We start from the raw sequence: 11,310 nt of genomic DNA on the forward strand, positions 1-11,310 counted from the left end.
TCTCTTATGCAAACCCGCTGTTACAATGTGTGCTCAATTTCCCTAAACAAACACGTAAAACAACATCTACAAGTTACACACAATAGCCCGGGCGTGTGGTATCAATTTGCATATCAAATCAAAGTAAATCAGTAGTGAAATAAGATTTGCTTCACTGCTTATCAGTGAACATATTTGCTAGAAAAACAAATCAACTGCAAAAAAGATTTCTAGGGAAAGTGTTTTTTTCATATTAATAATAAGCAACAAAAGTGAGTTGAGCCCAGACTCCAAGGACACTCACTGCTGATTAAGTTGTGTGTGACAGTGTTCGTAGCAAACTTTGGGTCTTTTGGATGACAAAAGTGTGCAGTGAGGCGTCTGGCTCTTTGAGATTATTCTGTTTCTGTGTGAACCAATGCTTAAAAGAATTTAAACATTCTAAATCAATGTTGAAGAAAATGAAGTACTATTGAAAAGAAGGATTAACAGGGCATTTCTGTTCACCTTTTTTGTAGAAATATGGCAGCTACTTCAAATCGTTAGAATGAAAGCTTGGATTTCAAAACTACACACTGTGACATTTCAATCAACTCAGCTATGGCCAGAAAATTGACAAACGCACATTAAAAATGTTCTGTACTGAAGATCTTGGAAACAGAAAAAGATTTGGCTTTCTACTCCACAGAATGCTGTAAGAAGGATAGCAGCATAGTCCTACATCTTGAATGTCAGAAGTGTTAGGTTTTATCCAAAGTAGAGCTGTTAATTACATTGCATGACAGATTTGTTTAATATTTCTGCTACCCTCCATCCTTCCCAATGGTTGGCAATTGTGATTCAAACACTTGTCAGCTTGAGCATCTGTACCATAATTGTAATTAACCTCAGCTGCCCTCCAGGATTTAATGAAATTCTGGGTATTGTACAAAAGCTGAGGAGCTTGCACAGAAACTGACCTGGAGATGAGCAATGAAACCAGGAGAGACGACACACGAACAGAAATAATCCCTGCTCTGTTATGTTTCCATTTCTGACCCAGTAGTTCTGGATAAGGGTGGAGCAGTGGCACTGTGGCTGTGGCTGGAAGGTTGCCGGTAGAGGAATCCTACTCTGTCGGGCCCCTGAGCAAGGCCCTTAACCTTAACTGCTCCAGGGGCACCATAGAAATGGCTGACCTTGCACTCTGACCCAAAGCTTCTCTCACCCCGACTGTGTCTGTGTGTCTCATGGAGAGAAAGTTGGGGTATATGAAAAAGACAAATTCCTAATACAAGAAATTGTATATGGCCAATAAAGTGATCTTATCTTATCTAATTGCAGAGCAGGCGCTGACCCGGGAACACTGCAGGAGACCAGTGAGGTGGAGGGGGTGGGTGAGCTGGGGGTGAGCAGGCAGATCCGAATGAACACGAGTGGCCTGACTGGCGATGACCCACGCTGCCTGCGCACAGAAGGGCTGGCACTCTCCCCAGAGATATCCCGCTCAGAACACGCTGGCCCCAGCGCTGCTAGTTTAGGAAGATGGGGACCCATTAACGAACAGTCCACTGTGCTCCCACAGTCTCAAGTACTTCCATTCACAGTCCCGCAGTGAAATGTGTTGCATTGAATAATAAAATACAGGTAAATCCCCTAAATCAGTATCTGCAGGGGGTGGTGTTATAACACGTTTTCTAGTGGGGTTGCTTTACAGCCAAGCGGATCCACACAGCCACCGACACAGGTACATTATGTAACTTTAGCAACACTCCAAATGCAGTAAACAGATCTGGAGCTATTAAATGCCATGCACAGTTTTCCTTATTGCACAGAGACTCTGTTGACTTTTCAAAATACATTGTGTTACATTGTTTACAGGCGACTGTGTTCATTTTTTACTAGCTAGGAGAGGCTGTGGCAGTGCAAAATGCACTCAGCCAAAGCACATTGGAAGAGAGTGGACAAGAGATGCATGCTAACGCCAGGATGAGGTGCCATAGAAAGACGACGTGCGAAAAGAGAGACTGAGCGCTCCCACAGCCCTCCAGCTTAAGCAGAGCCCACCAACATTCAGGTTCTCTGACCTTCTGGCACTGATGTTACAGTCTGCCGACCAGAGAAGTCTGCTTCTTTACACTTTAACAGACGACACTGCTGTTTGTAGGAATACAAAAGTTCATTTGAAGACATTACCTATAATACTTCAAAATGTCCCATCAACAGCTTCTTAACATAGAAAGAAAGTAAGCCTGGTTGCTAACTTGTCGCTCATCTCCAGAGCCAATCTCCCAACAGCAATCCCTTGTCTAAGGGGACTTATAAGTGGTTCCAAGACTTTGTTTCTAAACCTTTAATCAAGAGAAAATCTAGGATTATGGTTCATTAAATCAAGTGCACTTCAAAGGAAAGAAGCAAAAGGCGTTAGGTGTTTGCCCTGCTCAGTCACGGGATGAGGACTGTGCAGAATGGGACCCTGCGACAGCAGAGCCATCGTTCGGGTCCTCTTCAAGGAGGTGGTGTTAAACAGTGTCTCTGCGGAGGTCCTCCTCATTCCCTCACAGCTGCTGTGTTATGTTAAGAAGCCCATTCCGCAGTTCTGGTGGTCACAGCAAGGCAGCAACAACCCCGAGGCAGATGGAGCTAATAAGCGTTTAACTTGGAAAAATGCGATTTTCCACACTTTTTTTTTTTCAAAGAAGTAATTCCTAAGCTCCGCTGGAGGGCTGAAGAAACACAGAGAAATGAGAGAGAAATGGAGAGGGACATGGGAGCAAAAGAGAGAGAGAGGCTGTTGGAAAAAAAAAGGGAGAGCGAGCAAAAGAAAAAAAAAGATGATGAGAGAAAGAGAAGCCGAAAGAAACAGAGGTTGCTGCATGAGGAAAACAGAAAGGGTCCTGTGTAGACAGCTCCAGGACAACTCAGATATTACCTTAATCGCTCCTCCAGTTAACTGAATACAACTTTAAAGACAGAGCCTCCTTACTAAGACAACAAAAAATGTCCTTCCTTCAAATCTGGTAGAGATAAAACAAACTACATTCATCAGCTTAGTGGTACTCTCACGGCAAGGATATGAGGACTAGTGTTGTGCATTGCGTCAAACAGACTTATTTTTCAAAAACAGATCTGTCGTATTTCAGAACATCTTGCCTCGCTGTGCCTAGAGCACTGTGCATGTAACACTGTCGAGATAAACTGCAAAACAATTTAAAGTGTCTTTGATTCCAAATCCCTAATTATGTTTGCACAAATGTAAGATTGCACTGTGTTGGAGAAAGTGAAAATAAAACACCTAGTTAAAAATAGAACCCTACAAAATGCCTGGTTTTCAGATGAGAAAAAGAGTTTTCTGGATGTCTTTTGGGTTCTTGCTGATAAGGAGCGGGATTACTGTTTTATGTAACCCTGCATGAAACTTCTGACTGAAAAAAAAACTGCAATTGCTGGGAACGAAGCAGCACCTCAACATCAGAGGTATTTCAAGAAGATTGAGATCAAATTCAAGCCTGGGCAAACACCTGGTAGATGTTGTTAAATGTAGACAAGTTCTGGGTTTTGCATGCAGGTAGCAAAAACAAACTATAAACGACAATCACTATGACAGAAGGAGCTACTTATGAAAATAACTTAAGAGTTTATGTTGACATTATTTACATCTTCTGTGGGGGGATTTCAAATATGCAAATAAATGTAAGAATAGATAATAAAAAGCACACCATTCAAATCACGTGGTGATAAAATTGTACAATGCACTAATAAGGCCTCAGTTACAATTTTATGTGCAGTTTTGGTCACCGTGTTATAGAAAAGATATTGCTGCTCTGGAAACACCCCATGTGAAGAGCAGCCAGATATGTTCTGGGGCTTAAGGGGATGTCCTGCAGTGACAGGATAAGGGAACTGGACCTACTACGTCTCGACCAGAGAAGATTCTGATGGGACCTGAAAAAAAGTTTTTAAAATACTCAAAGCTATTGTCCGAACTGACTTCTCCAGAATGAGCAGTGAAACACAAGCTAGAGGGCACAAAAGGAAACTATCTGGAAGTGCATTTAAAACAGCAAGCAGGAGGCACATCTTTACCTAAAGGGTTGTGAGAGCATAGAACAAGCTGATCATCTGTGTGGTTAAAGCTAATACCCTGGCTTCTTTCACGCAATGGCTGGATTAGATTCTTGGACCAATTAGCTACTAACTATCAAACGAGCTAGATGGATTCATTCATAACTATTCTTATTTTCTTACTTACTCAGCCCTTTTCAAAAACAAATGACAGATCAACCACAAGAATAGCTAGTATGTAAGATATCGGACTAAAAAAGAGTGGCTAATGCACATGTCTGTCTTTACTGAATTGCATTTTATCAGTGTTTAAAAACAACTGTCTGTCTGAGGACATCAGTATTTTGTAGTGCGTCTGAACAGGTTACAAACAACACACACACACATACATTACTTGTAAGCACAAACAGAAGAGCACTCAGAAACACACACCCACACACCCAAGGATATCCCTGCCAACCTCCCCCACACTGTTAGAGAGAAACTTCTTTTCAAAGCTTAGGCTCTCCATTCAGAACAAGCACAAAAGAACCCCATAGAGATATTATTCCAAACTCTGTGTATTACTCCCCATCTGGCTCCTGGGATCCCCACTCTATTAAGAAGAATGGAAAGAAGAAGATGAAGTAACGTGGCTTGTAGCTTGTGTCTCCCAGCTGTTGTAGTGAATGTGGAGGGTCTCTCTCACATGTTCTGTGGTTTTGTCTTCCAAACCGTTTGTTTTAGTAATGGTTTCTTACTAATACTGCACTGACCACTGAGCGTTTCTGTTCTCCATTTTTGTGCCAGTGCTGTAAGCACAAAGCTGTGAATATGGAGTACTCAAAGTCAAAAAGTGTTTTTTAATCAACCTTATATGTGCATGTAATCAATGTTCCCTTCATTTATATGTCACTGGGTGGCATGCACACATTTTCAGCGCACACTAGATGCCATTCATTTGTATACTGCAGTAAAGGTCATACGATCTTTTAAGTGATTTACTTTCTTATTTTAGTAAATAACTATTTACTTAAATCGAAATAAGCCACCCTCTAGGATGGACAACACAAAGGCCTTTTTTTCTTCCTCTATGGGGATGAACTTTCAGACATGTAGTTCTTCATCAATACTGATACATAAAGCCAATATTTTCTGTGCAAGACTTTGTCTTATTCTTATATGTCTGAATTACAGATTGGATATTGCAAATCTGTGTCAGATATGGGGGTTCTGGGACTCGGAGTCTTGTTGGGGCTACAGCTGCTGACAGGGGCGGAGCCTTCCAATTTAAGCAGAGACTCAGCTCTAAGTTAAGCAGGACCCATAAGCTGACTGGGGTGTGTTCAGACTGCACCAGCACAAAAATGAACACCATAAACATCTTTAAAATATTAAAGACAGTCACTTTAAACCGATGAATAATACAGTACAGCGAAAACACACAAATAATCCTCCTTGTTCCCGCTTAGTCCCACCTCAGCTGTAAAACTAATGCACTGCTGTGGTCAGCGCTGATGATCTGGAGGCTGTTCAAATGCTCCCCGTCTCTCTCTAACAACTGAGCCCAGTCTGTCTAGCTCACTGACTCACTGCAAGGTGAGGGCAGGCAGACACACCTCATTTGAAGGGTCAGTCCGAGGGAGAAGAGTTCGCTCGTGTCGAACTTTCACTGGTGCTTTAGTCCAACTCTCGATGCCCTCTCTTGAATCTCTTCAAACACAACACCACAGCAAAGACTGATCTTGAACACGTTCTCAATAGCTGTCAGAACAGTGTCTCGGCAGCGCCGTTAATTAATGTGCACGTCAACACAGAAATTTGCTCTCCTCACCAAACTTGCACAAAGTGTGCGTTCAGCAGAAATGAAGAGAAAAACGTCAGAAAACACTGTTATAACTGGTCGTTCAGGTTTTACTGAACACCACAGTTTTCTTCTGTTACACCAGCTGGCAGCCTATAAGAGGAACTGCTGTTTCAGTGACAGAAGGAGTCAAAAGAGTCTTGACAAAAAGGTCCTTCCCTCATTTCCTAAATGTAAATAAATATTTTAAAAAATGTTTTTCAGAATATTTTCTACGGGTTTCAAAGCAGCCCTTTTAATAAACATAAGCTGCTTTTCTCTGCCTCTTATACAATGCCCGCAGGCCATCTAGACAGATCAGACTGGGTGAACAACATGAAAGTTTTGCAAAACGCAAAACCAGTAACTATAAAAGAGAGGATGACAAATACAGGCTCTTGTGGCTATATGCTTTCCGTTTAGTTTTCATTAAAATAATTACAAATCAACAATAATAAGAATGGAAAGAGATTTCCTTTTTCTGCAGCAGAAAATGTAATCCATTAAAATCTAAGTCAGCCCTCCCATGTCTGATTATGACAGTGAAAGACATAAACAGCTTACTGATTCTCCCATTTCCCCCAGTCTTTCAGGTCTTTCACGCAGGGGTTCTCTAAGAGTCTCTAGATAAGAATATATCCAAACCCCCTCTCTGAGCTGGCTGAGATTTGGAGCTAAAAAATGCTGAAAGAAAAGGGATTTTGGACACTGAAGCCAGATAGAGTCGGAGACAGAGCTCTGAAAATTTCCAGTCTGCTCAGACGTGCTGTTACCCTCGCTGTAGATTCCTGAGCTGTGCTTTCCATTAGTCAGCTACAGAAGTCCATATGGTGCCAAATGGGATTTTCAATCGCTTCAATTTAAGCTTTTTTGGGTGAAATGCTATGCAAAAATAACCCAACAGAAATAAAACAAAAGATATTATTATACATTTTTGTCACAACATCATGCTCTAAAGGGCAGCTCAGGTGAATGTCCAACAACATGAAAAATTATACAACTTTTCTGCATTAATACAGACACTAATTATCTTTATGTTCAACACGAGTTTACATTTGCATTATCATACTTTTTTGTGATACTTAACAAAAGCGAATGGTTATAGCTGATCAGCGCTGAATTACTGACAATAATAAAATAAACAGAGATACCCAACCCTCACACCTGAAGAAGGCTCCACGGCCGAAACGTTATGTTATCTTTATTCTTTTTTTTCAGCATGGAATAAACCTATTACTTGTTCCAGAGATACCAAAGTCAGCAACGAGACCCCAGTGGCACTACAATTAAACAGCACTAGGGCAAACATGGTTTGTTTCTGTCCCAGAGCTCCAGGCTCAGTGTGCCACAAGCAACCTGTAGTTCTGGTTAGGAGTTTTGATACCTTTGTTTTTTCTCCTCGGTGGAAGTCACGTTACATTTCCAGATTAACAAATGCTGAGCAAGAATTTCCCTTTATTTAAAAAAAAAATCAATTTACCATGTCTTTATTGTAAAGAAGCAGTACCTTATTTCTCATTTCAGAAACTCGTTCAGATATTGGATTTAATATCTAGTTGAGCCATCTTGTAAATCCAGCTTCTTATTTATCAAACTGTCGTTTGGACTGTCAGCAGTGAGAAGAACTCTTTGATCATTTCAGACATGTAGCCTACAACTTAGTGTTAAAGGATTATCAGTAATACAATTATAAACTGAGGAATATACAGTATGTATAGAGAGAAAGAGTAAGATCATTGTTAAGGTAAAAAGCAATATGCATTAACTTTAGCCTGAGTGAAAGCTGTAAACAGATTATAGACTATGTCAATAAAAGATTTACAGGCAGGCACATTCAGATTACACGTGTTATTTCCAACAAGAAAGCATAAGCAGAAGTTATTGAGCCTGGCACGAACCTTTCAGAATACCAATTTAGGAGTCCATGTAAGAGTTTTAAGAAGGCTTGTGTATAACGATAGAAGGGTTTCTAGTCTGTATTATGAATACACACTGTAAGAGGTTTTTATACATATCGCTACACCTTAGGAGCATTCATCTGTGAGGCTAAGGCTTTCTGGTGCACAGTGCCACGCTCCTCTCAGATCATCAAGTACAGTCTGATAGCCGGTAATAAAGAGACCCCTTCATTTTGTTGAAGCTGTGTTGGAATTTAGTGATGTATTTTGATATTAATGATAAGCAGCATGGAAATTATGTTTGGGAATAAATAGAACAAGACCCGTCAAACAAAAAATGTAAGGCACTTCAAAAACTGGAACACTGACATACCATTAACTTCAAACTCGGAATTTTACTAAATATTTTGTAAAGGAGACTAAAAGTAACGCAAGAAGACGCTCCCCAAAAAGACGTAAACTAATGCAACTAAAGTGACCATGCTCTTCAGGCGTCAGCTCTCGACTGCTCAAAACAAGAAAGGCTTTTTTTTTCTTTCGTGAGACTCCTTTTCAAAGAGGCCAGGCACAACTCGAAACTTTAATTACTCCCCGCACAACAGGGGGCTTCGCAAAGAAACGCCCGAGCACAGAGCCCTGAGAGCAGTTTGCGCCTCTGGTACAGGACCCCGCACTGTCCGGCTCTCTCAGCACAGCCCAGACGTCAACCACAAGGTCCAAAATCAGGAACGGGGCAGGAAACACGATAACGTCTGTACTAAATACGAAATGATTTCCCTTTCTTTTCATATTTAAGAGGAGGAATGCAGAGGAGAAAGAACTCTCAGTCGCAATTCAATGACCAATTTCTTTTCCTTGAACTCGGAATACAGAACATTGTCAGACGATAGCAATATTACACAGCTCTGTATAATTTACAAGACAGACTAGTCACTGAGCCTAACTAGTGTTACAAATCCATTAAGGTAATGGTTTTCATCAGAGGAAGAAAGACAACAGAAGCCCCAAAGCTGCAAATTACAATCCCATTTTCTTTGAAGGTCATCGTTAAAACGTCGTAAACCAGCTGAATACATGAAAGAAGAGATACATTTTTAAAGCCCTGAATATTTATACTAAGGTATACAAACACAAAACGTTTTTGTTTAAGCAGTAGGTAGCGTTGAGGTCATTATTCGCTGATGGTTTAACTTCATGTCAAGCTTGTTATATTATTTATTAGATCTCTCTTTAAGTAAGGCGGGTTTCAATAGGGCTTTTTGGGAAACAAAACTTTCTCGTACAGCAGCGACACAAAAGTATCTCACTTTAGTTACAATGTAACTAGGCTACAGTAAAGTGTATAAGATGCGTCTACCTTGTCAACGAACTTGACTTCCCCACTTAGCGGACTCAAATGTCTTTAATACTCTTTAGAAATCAAATATTAAGTTCGAAAGAGAACGAAAGAGGAGAAAATGTCAAAGCTGTAATTGCTTAATAGACTACTTCAGCTGCATAAATCTGTAAACAGCAGTATTCAATTTTTAAAGTAATGTGTGTCTTTAGAAATTATATGCTCTCTCCATCACTGACATGGGGAGGCTGGGCCTCTGCTCTGATTTCCTTTATTATTATTCCGTATAGAAGTAATTTTATCTGTCCAAAAACGATATTTCAGCTGTTAATTTTGAATATTGGCAACTTTGTTTACATAATAACTAAATAAAGGTAATAACATGCTAGACAGCATGTCGTTCTTATCTATTTGTATGCAGTTATATTCTGCAGTTATACAGTACTTCGACCTGCAGTAATACAAGTTTATTTCAAATGCAAATGTAAAGGCTTTTCTACTGTCAAGTGTCATGGATGGTGTTACATGAATTTCATTTACTTCGTTTAATTGGTGAAGTAGCGGCATCACAAGTCTTGCTCCAACGAAGATGTTAAAGCAGAGATTACTAAATTCTCGAGAAAACGAAACGACAAAAAAAGCAGTAACTCGCAAGCTCTCTCCATCATCGGAGAGTTTTACGTTTAAACTGCTGATTTATTCGACTGAGCCGAGAACAACAGTTTTAAAAGTTCAATTTCAGGTTGATGATAACGTGTGTTACATTTCTGCTGTTAGACGTATTGCAACTTAAGCATAAAGGTGGGTTTCTGAAGGGTAAGTCAAGTGAAAAACAAGTGTCTTAAGTCTTAGAACAAGATATGAACAACTGGTGACTTTTATTCTTAAGAACCGCAATATTTACACGCTTATTCAGAGGCATTAATTAGGATGGTTATTCATCCTACCTGCTTCAGAGACGGAGGAGACGCACATCAGAAGAACCAAGACAGGACCGACAGCCCAGGAACGCTTTAACCGTGATACGTGCATCGCTCCCCGGCTACGCCACTGTGCAATGTCCCGGGGTGTTCTTGCAAGCGGTTCCCCCTTTCACCTCCACAATTAATTTTAAAACTGTAGACTTTGAAGAAAACAGACTTTTCAAATTCGAAATAATATGAGACTGGCCTTTTCTTTTTCTATTATCCTTATGAACGAAGTCAGATTAGCACAAACAACCCCGAAATGAATCCTTGACTTTTGTTCAAAACAAAAAAATAGGCATAAGTAATGGCTTTCTTTATAATTTCCCCGTTAAACAGGCAGTGGTCAAAAACGGTAGCTAAAAAGAAGCATGGATAAAATCAAAACTTTCATTACTGTTCGGAGTAAGAAAGATTCTTCTCTCCATGAAAAAAACAAGTTTTGTCAGAGTGACACTTCCATGAAGCTCATGCTTTTAAAAGTCTGGGGGGGAATAAGAACCCGGGTTTCCCTCTCAGTGTTAAAGTTGTCTGAGACGTGTCCACTATAGAGTGCGTCTGTCCGCTCCACCTTGCGAACTGCTATCTTCTTGCCTTCATCCTCTAGCTCTCAGCTCCGCACAACAATACCAAGGTGTAAACACGGGCGCAGGGAAAAGCCTGCGCTCTCTCAGCGAGCGAGCTGAACTCGTCTCCAGACACCGAGCCCCGGACAGCCAATCAGAGCGCTCACAGCCCGAGCAGGAAAGTACAGGGAGCAGGGAGCGAGCGAGTGGAAAACTCGGCGACGGAGCCTCCCGACTGCGGGGAGCTGGAGTTGCGCGCTTGATGATGATGAGCAGGTGGGGAGAAGGAACGCTCTTCTGGCGATGGAACAGCGCCGGGGGAGAGAATGGGGGATCTTCTTGTGCTCCAATACTAATACGTTCATTTCATTACTGCTGCTGCTGCAAGTGCTACTAGTACACGTCCTTAATGTAAATTCCATGTGTATGTTGCAACTTCAGCAGCATCCATTGCTACTGCTACTGGTGTTTCTACCTGGTGTTGATTGTAGACCTGCAGCTCCTGCAACAAGTGCTATTGCAACGGCTAAGCCTTGCTGTTCTATTCCTTCTTTCACGTTACATTATAACTGCTGTTACTCTGTAGGTAATCCTGCGCTCATGCTTCTGCTGGCAGTGGTTATATCGGTTAATGGTTATAGCACGGATGTCTCTGTATTGTCATTACACATTTGTTTAGCATTAGGTAACCGAAAAGACA

The 11,310-nt window shown here is 41.0% G+C and overlaps 1 protein-coding gene across 2 annotated transcripts in view; it reads right to left on the reverse strand.

Moving 5' to 3' along the window:
* Positions 1-10,749, reverse strand: part of unc5b (unc-5 netrin receptor B) — a 59,641-nt gene extending 48,892 nt beyond the window's left edge. For both annotated transcript variants that reach the window (XM_015347036.2, XM_015347035.2), the window contains exon 1: positions 10,027-10,749. In XM_015347036.2, the coding sequence (XP_015202522.1) occupies positions 10,027-10,111 (85 nt within the window). In that variant the 5' untranslated portion in view covers positions 10,112-10,749. The remainder of the gene's footprint in view (positions 1-10,026) is intronic.
* Between the last annotated feature and the right edge of the window lie 561 nt (positions 10,750-11,310).

The sequence above is a fragment of the Lepisosteus oculatus genome, chromosome 4 (assembly GCF_040954835.1).
Source record: "Lepisosteus oculatus isolate fLepOcu1 chromosome 4, fLepOcu1.hap2, whole genome shotgun sequence".
NCBI lineage: Eukaryota > Metazoa > Chordata > Actinopteri > Semionotiformes > Lepisosteidae > Lepisosteus > Lepisosteus oculatus.